This window comes from Peromyscus maniculatus, chromosome 4 (assembly GCF_049852395.1).
Source record: "Peromyscus maniculatus bairdii isolate BWxNUB_F1_BW_parent chromosome 4, HU_Pman_BW_mat_3.1, whole genome shotgun sequence".
NCBI classification, from domain to species: domain Eukaryota; kingdom Metazoa; phylum Chordata; class Mammalia; order Rodentia; family Cricetidae; genus Peromyscus; species Peromyscus maniculatus.
This window is the reverse complement of record NC_134855.1, coordinates 88316886-88335546: the sequence shown is the minus strand read 5'-3', so window position 1 is coordinate 88335546 and position 18661 is coordinate 88316886. Positions and strand designations below refer to the sequence as shown.

Genomic DNA, 18661 nt, shown 5'->3' with positions numbered 1-18661 from the left:
CTCATATTGAACAACAACAAAAATAAAACAACAACAACAATCAAAAACTGGTCTTTATAGAAGTAAGTGATTTGTTTAGAATATTCCCTTTAAGGGATTAGCTAAATTTCAAATCTCTTTCAAATTTGTTTTTTGAAACAGAGATTTTATGGTGTGAATGTTTAAAACTAGACCAAACTTCTTATAGTAATATTAAGTGCTCACTTGTAAATGTAATGTCATACAAGTCTCTTGAACTCATTCATCATGTGAGATGGGAATTTCATGGTTCTTTGAGCATCAACTATGTTTACCACCACCTTTCTATGGCTTCTGACAACCACAGATAAACACCCCTTTTTTGTATGAGTTTGACTGTGCTAGCTACATCAAATAAGTGAAATCATTCAGTGTTTGTTCTTCTGTGATTGGATCATTTCACTATTGAAAACGTATTCCAGGTTCACCCATGTTGTCATATTTGACACAATTTCTTCTCTGAGGCCAAATATACTGCTTTAGAAATATATACAGTGGTTTTTTTATCCATTTGTTGGTACATAAAAATTTTGTTTGTTTAAATATCATTGGTACATTTTAAAAATCATTCAGAGAAGATGGGAGTGTTAGGGTCAAAGCCTGGGCTCTGGTAGCTGCATCAGGGAGGCTTGGCCAACTCACCAATTAAAGACACAGTATTGGGGGAAAAGAAGATAGCCACAGTAGGATGAGGAACAGATAAAGAGATCCAGTGACATCAAGTTTGTCTTCACAGGACTGACATGAGGTCTAGCAAGAGGACAGTACACATACACAAGCAGTTCTAACTAAGGTCCCACCCAACAGCATCAATGAGCCGCCATTGATCCAGTGCTAGTCTGTCTGAGGGGGCAATACTGTAAGTTGTTACAGGGTTAATCACTGAAAGTACAAACTCACCCTCACAGATAAGTGAAAGGATGGTCTGTCCTGTGAAGCTTTGTCCTGCCTGAAATTCAAGGAATTAAAGAGACAAGATTAATTATCTTTGTGCCTTCTGACAAGTACAGACACAGAGTGAAGGCAGAAATGCCAACTTTGCATCCAACTTTTAGTTACCCTGCAAAGAGCGAATTGAATTCTTTTTTCAATGAAAGATGACCTCAAAGCACTGGTTTCACCACCTCTTCAAAAATCCTGATTTCATTTATTTTTGTACTATATCTAGAAATGGAATTACAGGATCATGTGGTATCATATGAGATCATTTAATAAAAAAAAAATTGAAGCACTTTTACAGTTTCCCATAACAACATAGCATTTGAGATTCTCACTATGTACTAAAGTTTCAGTATCTCCACATCCTTAATGATACTTATTTTCAGTGTTACTATAAAATGTTCTAGGCTGCCCAGAGAAACCCTGTCTCAACCACCACAACCCCCCCCAAAAAAAACCACAAACCAAAACAAACAAAACCCAAAAAAGTGTTAAAAATCAATATATATATATATATCTTTCCCTATGGTGGAATATCTTGCTCAGCCTTGATGAAGGGGGGAGGAGCTTGGTCCTGCCCCAAGTTGGTATGCCAACCTCTGTTGACTCTCCATAGGCCTTACTCCCTATGAGGGGTGGCTGAGAGAGGGGTGTAGAATGAATCTTAGAGAGTCTTATTAATAAAATCAAACCAGGGGCCAGTTATTGGGGTGAAATGCTGGATGGTCAGAGAGACAGAACAAGCCACAGCTAACCTCACCTGGCCAACTTCTCAGCTGATCTGTTTCCTCAGACTGGAAGCCTCTGTGTCCTCATATCCAAATGGCTCTCAGCTGAACTGCTGCTAGAAGCCTGAAAGCTTAACCAGCTAAATGCTTAACCAGCCAAATGCTTCTAGTTTCTGATCCTCACGCCTTATATACCTTTCTGCTTTTTTACCACCACTCCCTGGGATTAAAGGCTCGCTTTCTGGGATTAAAGGCATGATGAGTCACCATGCCTGTCTGTATCCTTGAACACATGGATTTCTGCCTCTGAAATGCTAGGATTAAAGGCGTGTGCTACCACTGCCTATCCTCTGTTGTGGCTGTTCTGTCTCGGACCCCAGATAAGTTTATTAGAGGGCACAATATTATGGGGAACATAAAACCACCACGGAGGGGGGGGAAGGGAAGGAGGGGGAACTGTGGTTAATATGTAAAATGAAAAAAAAATTAAATAAATTAAAAAAATAAAATAAAGTTCTAGCAGTTCAGGCTGGAGATAAACCTCAACAGGAGAGTACTCACTTTATGTGACCAAGGCCCTAGTTCAATCCCTAGAAATCTCCCCAAACACTTAAAATAAAATATATAAAATTTGGTCTTCATTGTCTTGGTGGTTCTGACTTACAGTTGCTTGATGTTGTCATCTAATTCTAAACCGATGCTTTGTTCATGCTGTCATGTTCAAACTCTTCCCCTCTGTCTGTGCTCCCCTGTGTGCTATAATGTGTTCATCATCCAGCTGAGGTTTCCTGCCCTCTGCTTGTCATGTGACTTGAATCACTAACAGTGGTTCTCAACCTTCCTCACACTTCGATCCTTTAATATAGTTCCTCACATTGTGGTGACCAACCATAAAATTATTTTGTTGCTACCTCATATCTCTAATTTTGCTGCTGTTATGAATAGTAATGTAAATAATTTTAGAGATAGAAATTTGCCAAAGGTGTTGCAATCCACAGGTTGAGAATTGCTGCACTGGGAGTATTACAGCACCAGGGGTCCAAACACCTACCCCAAATGGACTGTTTCGTTTTCTTAATTGGTATTAGTCATTATTTCTTTGCAATCAGCCCTTACTGCGCAAATTTAGCATAGGTATAAAAATAAAGAAAACCACAATTACAGTGGCAGTGTAGATTGTCAAGCTCTGGAAAAGAAATGATGACGCATTCATGAAAGGAACTTTCCTTCCCTTTAGATGCTAAATAAAATAAATTTGTGATATGCAAATCCCTTATTTCAGACAGGAGAAAATTGTCAAAAAAAATGATTATTTCTAGTCATGGTGGAGATGGCTTGGCATGTAAACGCTGCCAAGCCCAAATACCTGAGCTTGGTGCCTCGAACCCACATTGGGAAAAAAAGAACCAACTCCTACAAGGTGAAGTGTTCTCTGACTGTCAAAAGCACCCTATGGAACACACACACACACACACACACACACACACACACAATTAATTAATTACATCTACACATTACTTAAGAACAAAACTTGCATTGGAATTAGTTTTCTAGAAATCAACTTGGTGTCTCTTCTTAATTAATGTTTTCAACTTATAAATCAAGAGTGTAAGAAAATTTTTGTTCTGAAACATTGATAATACTGAGAATTATTTCTCTCGTATATGTTTTATCACTCTTTGTTGATCTCTTTCTTGGCTATTTTGATTGTTAAACTAAAAGCTTCCAAACTACTCATGACTAATAAGGTTTATTGTTAATAAGCCTACTGGCCATTGCATGCCTGTTTTGTGAGTTCCCTACACATACTTTCCTTCTCCTTAAAATTAGATCTACTCCTTCCAGCATGATTACTTTGATTATTCATTACAATATGAGTAAAATTGTGATAGCTTTCCAAGCCATAATCGAAAATTAGCAAAGAACAGTTTGACATAAAAAAGAAAGTCAAAGTAACCTGGTCAGTTGCCCAATCATTTAGAAACAAACAATAAACCTAGTAGTATTGCTTTCTGTTAGTATTTGTGCATATAGTGGGTGTGTTTGTTCATGTGTGGGTCCATGTTTATATACATGCAAGAGAACAATGATGGTTGCTGTTCCTCAAATGACACCTACCTTGGTTTTGTTTGAGTATGCATGAGTGAGACAGGATTTCTCACTGGCCTGAGGCTCACAAACTTTGTTAGACTGGCTTGTGTGCATACTGGAATTACAAACTCACATAACTATGCTTGAATTTTTAACCTGGGTTCCTGGGTGAAATTCAGAACCTCATGCTTGTACAACAAACACTTTACCAACTGAGCCATCTCGGTAGCCCCGACTTTTGGTTTTGGTGCTTCTCTATGCCTATTCTTTGAAAATACAGGATGTATAACTTTGCACTTCTAAATGTGCATGCCTTGGATTCCTCACAATAAATGACCACAAGTTTTAGGCCTAATTAAAGCTCCTTTGATGGGAAAAATATATTGTCATTCACCTCTGTGATTGTGCCTTTACTTCTTGCTTAGATACAATGAATTTGAATTATAAAGATTTAACTGTTACACAAATATATATATATATATATATATATATATATATATATATATATATATACTATATATTTTTGACATGTTTTGACAAAAAGTATATATAATTGTATATTGTGTATTATTCAAATCAGGGTTAACATATATATATATTGTAGATGTAACCAATCGTATTATTAAAATAAGAAACACAGAGCCAAGGTAAAAGAGAAAAGCCGAGAGGTCAGAGCTCAGAGATAAAATCTTACCTCCTGCAGTGCTCCTAGCTTCCCCCAGAGAGAGGGGGAGGTACTTCCTGTGTCCCTGTTTAAATAATCTTTCTGTTCTGCCTTCTCATTGGTTGTAAACCCAACCACATGACTGCCTCATCACTGCCTGTAAGTACCGCCCTCCAGGTCTTAAAGGCGTATGTCTCCAATACTGGCTGTATCCCTGAACACACAGAAATCTACCTAGCTCTTCTAACCACCACGCTCTTACTATGGCTCTAATAGCTCTGACCCCAGGGCAACTTTATTTATTAACATAAAATTAAAATAACATTTCAGTACAAATAAAATATCACCACATTTCCCCTTTTCTATTTTAATAAAAAGAAAAAAGGCAAAAGGTTATAACTAACAAAAGAAAAACTATATACAAAAGTACAATAACTATATACAATATATACAAGTAACAAATACCTAAACGATGTCTAGTCCATTTGTATTTGACAAATCAGAGAAAATAATTCCCTTATCTATCCTATTTTAGTAAGTCCAAAATGTATCTAATTCACTTTCTATCCTAATTAATCTTCAACTATAACTAACTAATCTTCAACTCCCTCAGAGACCCAAGAAGGAAATAATATTAGCTAACAAAAATAAAAACAAGAAGTGCACAAAAGCAGCTTCCAAAAATTTTGTGAGTTGACAGAAACAGCCAGCTGCCTGGACAGTCACCTGAGGTTTCTCCACAGTGTTGGGGCATCATCTTCAGCCTATAGGCTTATGGTATCTGACAGACTCATTTGTGAAGTAGGTTGTACACAAGGTCAACAGTTCAACCTCACATTGGGTGAGAGCAGTCCATGTACCAGAAACACCTGAATTCCACTAGTGTCATGTCATGATTCAGGATTTTAAATTCTGGAAATTGTTGATGGTTTTTGAATTCAGCTGTCCATTCTTCTTGGCTGTGCATATATGGCTTCATCTAAGCATGCCCTTCTCCACATCCCTCTATTAAATGCCAGTCTACTATTGAGAGGCGTGAGCTTTCAGTTGCTGTTCCATTGCACAACAGAAGCCATCGGCCCACTGCCTGTTCAGCTGCCTTCAAAGAAAAGGGCACTGTACCTTTTCCAGATTGTGAAGGCCACTTCAGGGATGGTGCCATATTGTCCTGGCCTCAGAAGATGCCGTCTGATAAAGCCATAACCACACTTGTTTTGGCAGGAATTGGTAGTCCTTTGTTTCGTGTTCTGATTGTCCATTTTTTCTGTTGATTTGAGGATACTTTGTTGTCCAGTGGCTAACTTTTGCCACAATGAAAATTAACTCCATATGCAGTTTCTTCAATGCCCATATTTTCTCTGAAGTAGATTGGTACTGCCAGGAGCCGACATGTCTCAAAAAAGAAAAATTTCTAAGTTATTAAAACATTTTAAATGCCATATTCAGTAGATCTCTGAAGGGTTTGAAGATGACCTGTCTAAAATATATCTGCTCAATTTTTAAAACATATCTAATATGACTACAATTTCTATTGTAATGTCTAACTACTAACTTTCATTTCTTTATATCCTAATAGTTGGTAATAATGTAAAGTATTTAAAACTAGTAATTGTCTTTTTCTTTTCTTTTCTTTCTTTCTTTCTTTCTTTCTTTCTTTCTTTCTTTCTTTCTTTCTTTCTTTCTTTCTTTCTTTCTTTCTTTTTTTTTTTTAAAACAAGAACCTTAAATCTAATCTCCTTTGCTTAGCCTTTTTCCTAACCCTTGACAACTTGTAACCTACCCCCCTAAATAATGAAAATTATCCCAGACCCAAAACCCATTAAAAAGAACCAAAAAAAAAAAACCACCCGCCCCACACCACCTCTTTGGGAATGTGGGCGTCATTCTTAAAATTGCTTCCTGCTGGGTATGGGCGAAGTTATCTTTATCCTGAAAGAAAAATTTTAGGTTAATTGTCAAATTCTAGGAAAGGTAACTATATCCTTCATTATTATCCAGTCCATGTGTATTGCCAAAGTTCAGGGTTTATCTCAAGTCCTTATTTAAGTAGTCTTTGAGACTGGATCATCTCAGCTAGTCATCTCAAAATTGCTCTGAGCACCTTGTAGTTCAAAGCTGATCTATAGATGATGTTTGTCAGTTCAGTGATATTATTATTGTCCACGTGGAATTGTTGTTGTTGTTGTGGGGCCCCATCTTCTTTCCGGAGACTTCAGTTGATGTTAGGCCTGGCCGTGATTTCCTGCAGAAAACTGATAAGAGACTCGAACACAAAGACATATATATGCAGCTAATTGAAGCCTTTTTTCTAGAATTAGTTAGTACTCTATATGACCATTCCTATCTTAACAAAGTTTAAAATGTATATGTATCTATTAATCTTGTAAATTTTGATATAAAATTTATACTTTAAGAAAAGTTTAAAGAATCAGAATAGAATCAAAGAGTTGAGATTAGTAATAGAATAGTCCCTTAATTAATTTGGCTTTTGTCCTGTCCCATAGCAGAAAATGGCTCTTTCTGGCATGATACAGGGAATTTGCATTTTCCTTTTAACAACATGCTTGAGTTTAAAGAAGGAGAGAGCCATTCTCCAACTCCAAAGTCAGCTTTAAATTTTAATTGAACTGGGACTATTAGAAAACCAATAGTGTTAAATCTTTAGAGAAAAGCAGAAACAAACATTTAAGAAGACATAAATTTTTTTTTTTTTTTTTTTTTTTTTTTTAAGATTATATATACCCATACGCCGTTTCACTTTGTTTCCTGGGATAGATGATTTGTCCCTTTTCTTCAGTTGTCTCATTTGTCTTGTGTTCTTCAGATTCCTTAACCATCATTCTCCTAAAAGACAAAAACAAAAACCTTCCCCCAAGACTAATTTTGGGGATGTTCCTTTTTGGCAGGTTATTATCTGGTTAAATGAAAAGGCATGTGTTACTGTACAAGTTAGTTTAAATTGGATGTTCATGCTGGTTGATGAACTATCACCTCCTCTAATTAAGAGGTTTCTCTTGTTCAAATCGAACCTTTATCAATTTTGATGGTACCCACAGCTTATCTTCTCCTGTAGAAACAAAAGCAAAACCTCGTCCCCAACGTAATACATACCCTGGCTTCCATTCTGAGGTCAGCACATCCTTAAAGTATATAGGCTGATTTAATTCTGTAGTTTTTTCTATTACCCAATGTCTCTCTGCAGCTGTTGTTCCTTTCTCATTGGCATTCAGAAAATTCAAAGTTAATAGAGCATTATGCAGTCTATTTCTGGGGGTTTTTGTTACTCCTTTCTGTTTATTTAGCATATCCTTTAGAGTTCTGTTTGATCTTTCTATAACTGCTTGACCTGTAGGATTATGTGGTATACCTGTAATATGCTTTATATTGTAATAAGCAAAAAACTGTTTCATTTTAACAGAGACATATGATGGAGCATTGTCAGTTTTGATTTGTGCAGGTATACCCATAATGGCCATAACTTCTAGCAAATGAGTGATTACAGAATCAGCTTTTTCAGAACTCAGAGCAGTTGCCCATTGAAATCCTGAATAAGTATCGATAGTGTGGTGTACATATTTCAATTTTCCAAATTCTGCAAAGTGAAACACATCCATCTGCCAAATTTCATTCCTCTGAGTACCCTTTGGGTTACATCCTGCTGGTAATGGCGTTTGATTATAGAAAGAACAAGTAGGACATTTCTTTACTATTTCTTTGGCTTGTTGCCAGGTTATGGAAAAATCCCTTTTTAAACCTTTACTATTGACATGATGTTTTTTATGAAATTCTGAGGCCTCCAGCACATTTCCTACCAATAATTTATCAATCTCATCATTGCCTTGTGCTAAAGGGCCTGGCAAACCAGTATGAGATCGGATGTGAGTTATATATAAAGGATGACTCCTTTTCCTGATTGTATCTTGTAATTGAATAAATAGTGAAGTTAATTCTGAAGCATCAGGGATAAATTCTGCAGTCTCAATATGTAATACCACTCTTTCAGCATACTGAGAGTCAGTTACTATGTTGAGAGGTTCTGAAAAATCCATTAATACCAACAGAATAGCATACAATTCTGATTTTTGCACTGAATTATAAGGACTTTGTACCACTTTACTTAAATTTTCTGATTTGTAACCTGCCTTTCCTTCTTTGTTGGCATCTGTATAAAATGTACGAACTCCAGATATGGGTTTTTGCCGTACAATTCGAGGCAAGATCCAATCAGCTCTCTTTATAAAATCAATTCTGTTGCTTTTGGGATATTTGCTGTTAATTTCTCCCAAAAAATTACTGCAAGCTCTTTGCCAAGGTTCACTTTCTGTCCATAATTTTTCAATGTCCTCCTTAGTTAAAGGTACGACAATTTCTGCTGGGTCTATTCCTGCTAATTGACGAAGTCTCAATTTTCCTTTCCAAATCAAGTCAGAGATTTTTTCCCCATAAGTTTTTAATTTTTTATTTGGTTTATTTGGTAAAAATATCCATTCCAATATAATATCTTCCCTCTGCATTAATATTCCAGTAGGGGAATGCCTAGAAGGTAAAATAACCAAAATGCAATCCAGCTTTGGATCAATACGATCCACGTGCCCTTCATGTACTTTCTTTTCTACCAAGGCCAATTCTTTCTCAGCTTCAGGTGATAATTCTCTTGGACTATTTAAGTCCTTGTCACCTTCTAAGGTTTTGAACAAATTAGTCAGTTCATCATTTTTTACCCCAACAATAGTTCGTAGATGAGAAATATCTCCAAATAATCTTTGAAAGTCATTAAGAGTCTGTAGTCTATCTCTCCTAATTTGCACCTTTTGGGGTCTAATTTTTTGTAGCTCTATTTTATATCCTAAATAATTAATAGAATCCCCTCTTTGTATTTTTTCAGGAGCAATTTGTAATCCCCAGCAAGGCAAAATTTTCTTTACTTCTTCAAACATTCTTTCTAAAGTATCTGCATTTGAGTCAGCTAGTAAAATATCATCCATATAATGATAAATTATAGATTTAGGAAATTTTTTACGTATCACTTCCAATGGCTGTTGTACAAAATATTGGCACAGAGTTGGGCTATTTAACATTCCCTGTGGGAGGACCCTCCATTGAAATCTTTTAACCGGTTGAGAATTATTATAAGTAGGCACTGTGAAAGCAAATCTTTCTTTGTCCTTTTCTTGTAAGGGTATTGAAAAGAAACAGTCTTTTAAATCAATAACTATGAGAGGCCATCCTTTTGGTAACAGAGTAGGCAAAGGAATTCCAGATTGTAGAGAGCCCATCGGCTGAATTACTTTGTTAATTGCTCTAAGGTCTGTTACCATTCTCCATTTACCAGATTTCTTTTTAATAACAAATACAGGAGAATTCCAAGGGCTGGTTGACTGTTCAATATGCTGAGCATTTAACTGTTCTTCTACCAGCTCTTCTAAAGCCTGGAGTTTCTCTGTTGTTAAAGGCCATTGCTGAACCCATACAGGCTTGTCTGTTAACCATTTTAAAGGTAGAGCTGTTGGTATTTTTGGAAGATTATCAGTTGTTGTGCCCTGTTCCTGTATAATATGGATGGCTGGTGATGACTCAAAATAATGCCTTCTAATATTTCTCTCAGAAACATGTGCTAGTTTATGATTTGTTTCTGAGATTGGAGGGATTTTAATCTGAGTATTCCATTGTTGCAACAAGTCTCGACCCCACAGGTTCATAGCTATGTTAGCGACATATGGTTTTAATTTTCCTCTCTGTCCTTCTGGACCTATACATTCCAGCCATCTTGCACTCTGTTTCACTCCAGATAATGTCCCAATTCCTAACAGTTGAACGTTTACCTCTTGAAGAGGCCAAGCTGGATGCCAAAATTCTGGTGCAATTATGGTAATGTCCGCACCTGTGTCTACCAGACCAGACAACAAAACACCATTTATTTTTATCGTTAATTTTGGTCTCTGTTCATTAATAGAAGTTTGCCAAAAAATTTTCTTTATGTTTTCTCCTGAATTTTCTATTCTCTCTGTTTCATCATCCTGATCAGCATGATTTATTCCAATAGTCATTTGGTTATTTAATCGCTCAGAGCAGGGATTTCCTCTACAGCTGCAGGAAAGGTTTGAACTGGTTTTGCTATGGGGGCCTGCATGAGGCCCCTCCGGGAGTTTCCCGAAAACTGAGGCAAAGGATTACCCTGTCTGTCCTTTGTTGATCTACATTCGTTGGTCCAGTGTTTTCCCTTACCACACCTTCTGCATACTCCAGAAGGAAGGGGCATTCTGTTGCCATTGTTCCTTGAAGAAACATTGCTTCTAGGATTGACCTGTTTACAGTCCCTTTTAAAATGTCCTTGCTTTCCACACCCAAAACATCTAACACTCCTCAAACCTTTTGAAATTACTTCTCCTACCCACGTATCATGCTCATCAACCTCAACATTAATTGTTTCTCTAATCCAATCTTCCAAAGGTGCAGATCTTGCCCTTAACGGCCTGATTATTCTTTTGCATGCTGCATTCGCATTCTCAAATGCCAAAGCTTCAATTATTGCCTTACTAGCTTCTGATCCTGAGACCATTCTGTTTACTGCTGAAGCCAGTCTTTCTAAAAAATCTGTGAAAGATTCTTTAGGGCCTTGCATAACCTTTGTGAATGACTCATGTTTTTTTCCTGGTTCATCAACTCTGTCCCATGCATTCAAGGCTGCCATTCGACATAAAATTACGGTTTGAACATCATATAAACATTGTGTTTGTATTGAAGCATATTGGCCTTCTCCAATAAGCTGATCCTGACAAACTTGTATTCCTTTATCCCTCCATTGTGTTTCTACGTTTCTAGCTTCCTCCTTAAACCAAGTCAGAAATTGAATTCTCTGGCTGGGTTCCAGAACAGCTTGTGCAAGGTCCCGCCAGTCCTGTGGTATAATCCTATTATATGTTGACCAAGAGTTTAACATTTGCTTTACATATGGGGAATGCATGCCATAAGATACTATTGCCTCCTTAAACCTTTTAAAATCCATCAGTTCAATTGGAGCCCAGATATTTTGTGTAGCCATTTGATCAGGCATCTGCTGTACGGTTACAGGATAAATTAAGGATGACTGTGTGAAAACAGGCTTTCTTTCTGTAACCTTATGATCCAAACTTGAACCAACTTCACTGTTAAAATTAACAGGTTTTTCTAAAGCTGTTATCCTGGCACTTAAATCGACTATCTTTTTAAATAGTAAAATGAGAATAAGCATGGTGATTAACTGCATAATTCCCATAATACTAATCTTTTCATATAGTTGTTCCATTGTCAGACTGCCTAAAATTTCAAACAAACCCCAATTTTCTTCCAATGTACACAGGAAACCCATTTTTTTAAATGTGGAAAAAATTTGTCTTTTAAATAGTTTCCTTTATGACTTACCAAATCTGCGTAGAACAGTAGAAATCCGAGCGAATTTCAAAACAGCCACCTAGAGTCCTAGGTGTAAATCCAGAGAGAGAGAGAGAGAGAGAGAGAGAGAGAGAGAGAGAGAGAGAGAAACAGAGAGACAGAGAGAAAGCAAGAGAGAAAGCAAAAGCGAAAGCGAAAGTGAAAGTGAAAGTGAAAGTGAAAACGAAGGGGTAGCCGGCTAAAGCTTAAAGCCAGCCACTTGTTCCCTCTTGAGCCGAGTCAAGGCTTGGCTTTACAGGCAGGGGCCCTGTTTAGCAGGGCAGGCCTGAGCTGTTTGTAGCACTGGCTTTAAGCAAGCAGCTCACAGTCCAGCCTGAGCCCAGACCTGGGCCGGGGCTAGGGAGCCGGCTGCTCCGGCTAGGGAGCCGGCCCCAAGCAGTTTTTAATGGATTCTTGTCACGTTGGGCGCCAGATGTAGATGTAACCAATCGTATTATTAAAATAAGAAACACAGAGCCAAGGTAAAAGAGAAAAGCCGAGAGGTCAGAGCTCAGAGATAAAATCTTACCTCCTGCAGTGCTCCTAGCTTCCCCCAGAGAGAGGGGGAGGTACTTCCTGTGTCCCTGTTTAAATAATCTTTCTGTTCTGCCTTCTCATTGGTTGTAAACCCAACCACATGACTGCCTCATCACTGCCTGTAAGTACCGCCCTCCAGGTCTTAAAGGCGTATGTCTCCAATACTGGCTGTATCCCTGAACACACAGAAATCTACCTAGCTCTTCTAACCACCACGCTCTTACTATGGCTCTAATAGCTCTGACCCCAGGGCAACTTTATTTATTAACATAAAATTAAAATAACATTTCAGTACAAATAAAATATCACCACAATATATGCTCACATATTTGTCATAACTTTGTTGGAAAAATACTATTTTTCTCTTCTGGGTCAGTATCAAACAGATCACTGAATACAGCTCTAATGTTTCCCAGTGACTATCTGTTTAATCATCACTAAGTGGTCTTTTTTTTAACCTCTGCAGTGTTTTGTTTTGCTCTGATATCTACTCCTACATCCTGACCATCATGATACCTCCTCCTATATGGTTTTGCTGTACAGAACTCTATTTCTGACTCCAGTGGGTTCCTGGAGTTTGCATCAATATATTCTATTTTTTGAGTATGCAGTATGAGGATTTTCATGTGAATACCAGCTTATTAAAAAATTACACATAGGAGAGGAGGTGGCAGGAAAATTGAAAATAAGTCATTGTCAGTGCCTAGTCTAGAGGGAGCTTGGTAGTTGAATTACAAGGGGGAAACATTGGCAGTCAGTCATGTGTGAGTTAAACATAAATTATTTAATTAAGTTACATAAAAATTAAGTAGTTAATAAGACAGAAAAGTAAATTAATATATTAGGTAATATATATTTTGGAAGATGCAGATATGTCAATTTTGTATGGTTTAAACTATTAAACACATCTATGATAGCATACAAATAAGCAACTAACAGGTAAGCATGACAGAATCATCCTCTGTTTTTTTAGACATTCAGCTCTTAAATACAAGCTTCTTAGGTATTTTGTCTAGTGAGAATTTGTAATAAAATACATGATTCACCTCTTTATATAATATTGGTTTTCATTTCCTTGTACTTGCTTTAATATTCTTTTGAAGGTGTCTGTTAAAGAAATTATATCAAGTTACATTCCAATTGTCAGTGTATGAAACTCTTTCTGCTCACTGCCTTATTTATAGAACTTCATCAGATTATGAAGAAATTGATAGCAAGTGGAAATTAATAACCATTAACCCTTCTGTTTATGTTTCCTCAGATAGCACAAAAGTTGATTTACCATTTGTATGGTGACTAAGATTGTTCTTAGGATAAAACAGCAAAGTTCTTAACACAAGTGCTTACTCGGCCCTTGATGCACTTCCCTTGTCTCAAGGTCATTGCAGAGGACAATTCAGTCCTTGGATACTCTAATTCCTCTTCAGGCAGACACCACTGATATAAACCAATGCTTCTCCTTTGGTTTTTCTTCATCTTAGTCATCAAGGTTTTGTTTGTGTTTAAAGTTGTTCACTCTTAAAGTATTCAATGTGCCTGTAATTCTGCCAGAAACAGGGCCACCATTTTACCAAAGGATATAACATAGTATTGGGATATAGTATATACTCATAATGGATATTAGTAGAATAGAGACATTAGTTCTTCAAAATATGGAAGATCATGAAGAATTATTTTTATTAATTTGAAACAATTTATGTGCATTTCTTTCAATAGTTATTTATTTTAAATTATACTTTTTAATATAAAATCATTTTATTGTAATGAGTTCACAAATAAAATATTCCACTGCTGGGTTATTATTTTATTATTTCTGGTAACTGCTTTGCCTGCTTTGTTTGGAGTATTGTAGATAACTCAAGAAAGATCCAATGAATGAAGCAAATTACTCTGAAGTATCTGAGTTTGTATTCCTGGGATTATCAATCTACAGACCAACACAATGTTTCCTCTTTGCATTTTCTACAATATCATATGCAACAATTTTTCTGGGGAATTTCTCAGTTGTGATTACAGTTGTCTTTGACTCTCATTTACATTCACCCATGTACTTCCTTTTAGCCAATCTTTCATTTGTTGACTTTTGTTTTTCTACCTCAACTGTTCCTAAGTTGATTTCTGATCTGTACTCCAGGAATAATACCATTTCATTCCAGGGCTGTATCTTCCAAATATTTGTCCTTCATGTCCTGGGGGCATGTGAGATGGTGTTGCTGGTAGCCATGGCCTGGGACAGATATGTGGCCATATGCAAGCCCCTCTACTACCTGACCATCATGAGCCCACGAATGTGCCTTTTGCTTCTGATTGGTGCATGGATTATTGGTCTCATTCACTCAGTGGCTCAGTTAGCTTTTGTTGTCCATTTGCCTTTTTGTGGTTCGAATGAGATAGATAGTTTTTACTGTGACCTTCCTAGGTTCATCAAACTTGCCTGCACAGACACCTACAGAATGGAGTTCTTGGTTACTGCTGACAGTGGATTAATTTCTGTCACTACCTTTTTCTTATTGATTGTCTCCTACATCTTCATACTGTTCACTGTATGGAAACAATCCTTGGGCAGTTTGTCCAAGGCCCTGTCTAAACTTTCTGCTCACATCTCTGTGGTGGTTTTGTTCTTTGGACCATGCATGTTTGTGTACATATGGCCATTTCCTAATGTCCCAGTGGATAAGTTTCTTGCCATTGTGGACTTCATGATTACACCTATCCTGAACCCTGCCATTTACACACTGAGGAACAAAGACATGAAGGTGGCAATGAAGAGACTGAGTAAACAACTCCTGAGTAGGAAAAGGGTCTCCTAAGCTCCTCATGAGAATATACAACCTGAATACTGCATTATAAACACAAATGTTAAGTGATGTCCTCTATTTTGACACGATTTATTATTCCTACTCTAACAGCTTGATAAACTTGAATAATTTATTCCAAATTGATAATGAAATGATCATATCTACTTGTTATTAGCCATATATTATTACATATTTATTGGTTAGTTATTACTTCTGTATCTTTTTTGTCTTTCATTGGTTACATATTTACTGGCTATTATGAAATACACATTTTAGACTATATCAAAAGCACAAATGGAAATGGACGTAACAAATTATCCATTATTTTCATACCTGAACAGTTAAGCACTGCCTTCCAGACATTTCTGGTACTTTTTCTTATTTGGAACTAAGTTTAATCAAAGCTGGCAGCAAACTCAAAATTCTCTTGCATTAGCCTCCTGAGCACTAGGATTAAAATGTGAACCATCACGTCTTGCTTGCTTGCTTTTCATTTTGCGTGTGTGGTTTGTGAGTGAATGATGAGATTATATGGTGTGGGTGAAGATCAGCAGGAATAGGAGATAGGTGTAATCTGAAAACTTGTGGGAAACCTGGAGTGAAAGGGGTGTGGAGAGAAGGAAGTAAGGTAGGAAGAAAGAGCGGCACTAGGATAGACATTCCAGGGGTGCATTTAGGAACGGGGGGGGGCGCTGTTCTTGTGGGAGAAGAATAGAGTTGAAAAGGGAGTAGTGAAAAATGGAAGAGGAAGACAAAGAGCTTAAGATTGTATGAGTAAAGGAGGGAGAAAAGGGGGAGGGAGAAGGGAGGAGGAAAGAAGAGAGAAAAGTGTAGAAGGGGAGTAAAAGGGCTGGAGCATTGAGTGTTAGATGGAAGCTGAGGAGGAGCATTGTTTACAGTGAGAGTGATGTGGATATTTAATGGAACACACTTGTTTTCCTGCAGAGAAATGGCCAGAAGTGGCCTGTACATTCACAATGAACATCCTTAAACTCGAGGGATGTTAGCAATGCAGGAGGCCCGCTCTTTTGCATGTGAATAGCACATCAATGTTTACCTGTGTTGCTTGGGAACCTGGAGTCCAGCAACTGTATCTAGGGGTGCCATAAGCTATTTCCCATACCACACAATTTTGGTGGGGGACCTTGTGGGCTTATCTTGATTTTCCATAAGCTGATCTTGAGTGGGAAAATTAGTGGGTCAAAGGACCAATACTAGGGAAAATCTGAAGGTCAGGGCCAGGCTGTGAGACCAGTAAGTATCTTCAGTCATGAAGAACTTGGTTCATGGAATTAAGGAAAAGACACCTATGGGTTTCTGCAATGTCCCAGAAAAAAAACTTGGTGTACTTTTTATGTGATATGAAAAGCATTTTTGCAAATGAAGCCAGATACAAACCTCACAAAAAGATCCACCAAGCTGTGAGTGAAGGTGATGTCAAGAGACTGCAGAGAATGATAAAACTTGGGAAACACAGCGTGCATGACAAAGACTTTAAAGAAAGGTAATAGTGCTTATGTGCTGGTAGGAGTGGCCTGCGTGGAGGATGTTATATGGCCCTTGTTATATTCAAAGACCAGCATAGGGGAGCCAGAAGGAGGGGAGGACCTCTCTGTGTTCTGTCTTCTCTGGATCCTCAGTACTGTCTCAAGACTTGCACTCCACCTACAGGTCTCTAGGCCAGATTGTCCAATCCTGCCTACAAATTTATCCTGATAATTCACAAATTTACCAAGTAATTTATTCAACATTGTTAACATGAACATCTATTATGTAGCATTCCTATTGTACTATTCTTAAAATATTGCTGCTTTGTCCCCCTTAAGCAAATTTAGAGACTTTAAATATAATTTAGAACCCTTGAAATTAGCAATACTTAAATATATCAGAAGAATTATTATCACATAATTTTGTGTACTTGAAATCTTGTTTGCTGAGCAGAAGGGACAGTGATAATATTAAATTGAATTGTCAAGTGCAGGGAGCTATTCTAAACATTTTGCATAATTCCCATTGATGAATCACAGTGGTATTCTGTGAAATAACTACTGTTTTTCATCTTAGCTTTACTGATGAGAGAATTGATTCATAGAAAGCCTAAGTAGTTTGTAGCAAAGTTTAAGTTATAATTAAACCTATGGTGATTTAACCTTAATGCCATGCTTTTTCTCTAAACCTGCTCCTGGTTAGGGGGTATTGCTCACTGGCAGATTTATTTCTATGCATGGAAGAGGCCATGTGCTCAGTTCAAAGCACCACACAAAAGACACCATTGAAAAGGTCTTTTTACCAGTATAGTGAGTAATACAAGTTAATAAATATTTCCATTTTTTACAAGGACTTAAGTATTTGTTCAGAAGGTGGAAGAAACACCTATCATTCAATGTTTAAGAATTATGTGCCATTTAATATTTTATGATTACATGAGTAATTGTAAATTTTAGCATAGTGTTCTAGAATTTCATTAAAAATTTCTCATTTCCATAGGATTGCTCTGCATTTTGCTTGTGTCTATGGCTGGGAAGAAGTAGTAAATGTTCTACTGAGAAATAAATGTGACATTAATGCTGTTGACTGGAATTCCATCACACCTCTGATGAAGGTATATATAGCTATTCAAATCTAGCATAACATAACTTAATTTAAATGATTATAAAACAAACTTATCCCATGAACATGTTAGTAATTGGTGAACTCTATGTGCTGTTTATATTGAAGTAATTGAACAAGCAATCTGTTTCTTGGTATAATCCCTAGGCTGTACAAAACTGGTCATATGGATGCACGTGTACATTGTTGAAGCTTGGTGCTAATCCCAATCGTATGGACAAAAATGGTAATACTTCTCTTCACTATGCTGTGTCTGAAGATAATCAGAAGCTGGCTGCATATTTGCTTAAATACAATGTAGACATGGAACAAAAGAACAAGGTATAGTTCACAGCACTGTAGTCCCCAAATAATCTGAAATATGTGTGTGTGTGTGTGTGTGTGTGTGTGTGTGCGCGCACACACACACACACACTAATAGCAATACATATAGGATTAACTTCCTTGAATGAAAATAATTTGAAATAGCTTAATTGTTTAAGAATATGACTTCAAATAGGGAATGTGACTTGCTTTGAAAGAAGTGTTAGAGTCTAGAACTTTCCTGCATAGAGAAATAGTATTTGTGACACATCATGTAAAAGGGTAAATAAAAAGGAAGGCAATAGTGGGTACATTTTGGGGGGCCCTGCCAAGCAAGGTATGCCACTAAGCAAACAAGCCATGCCCAACAGACCTAGTGCAAGGTTTACTGGTGAAGGAGAGAGTGGATGAGTGAAAGGCCATGTCAGCATGGGGACTTGAAAGAAGCAGACAGACCAGAGGAAGAAGAAAAGCAAGGGAGAAAAGAAACGTCAAGAGAGGAAAGAAGAAACAAAGAGGAGCAAGAAGCAAGAGAGATTAGAGACAAGGAAAGTGAAGAGTCA

The 18661-nt window shown here is 37.2% G+C and overlaps 2 protein-coding genes across 2 annotated transcripts in view; both read left to right on the top strand.

Moving 5' to 3' along the window:
- The window catches only part of LOC143272741 (anoctamin-3-like), a 176892-nt gene extending 158770 nt beyond the window's left edge, over positions 1 to 18122 (top strand). The window contains exons 13-14 of the mRNA XM_076568719.1: positions 17673 to 17787; positions 17943 to 18122. Coding sequence (XP_076424834.1) covers positions 17673 to 17787; positions 17943 to 18122 — 295 coding nt within the window. The remainder of the gene's footprint in view (positions 1 to 17672; positions 17788 to 17942) is intronic.
- On the top strand, positions 14236 to 15197 carry LOC143272739 (olfactory receptor 4F15-like). Its single transcript, XM_076568718.1, has one exon. The coding sequence runs from the start codon at positions 14259 to 14261 to the stop codon at positions 15195 to 15197; it is 939 nt and encodes a 312-aa protein (XP_076424833.1). The 5' UTR covers positions 14236 to 14258.
- Positions 18123 to 18661: the final 539 nt, after the last annotated feature.

Bases quoted from the DNA above. Each gene is read 5' to 3' on its own strand.
- LOC143272739 (XM_076568718.1), top strand. From the start codon at position 14,259: ATGAATGAAGCAAATTACTCTGAAGTATCTGAGTTTGTATTCCTGGGA.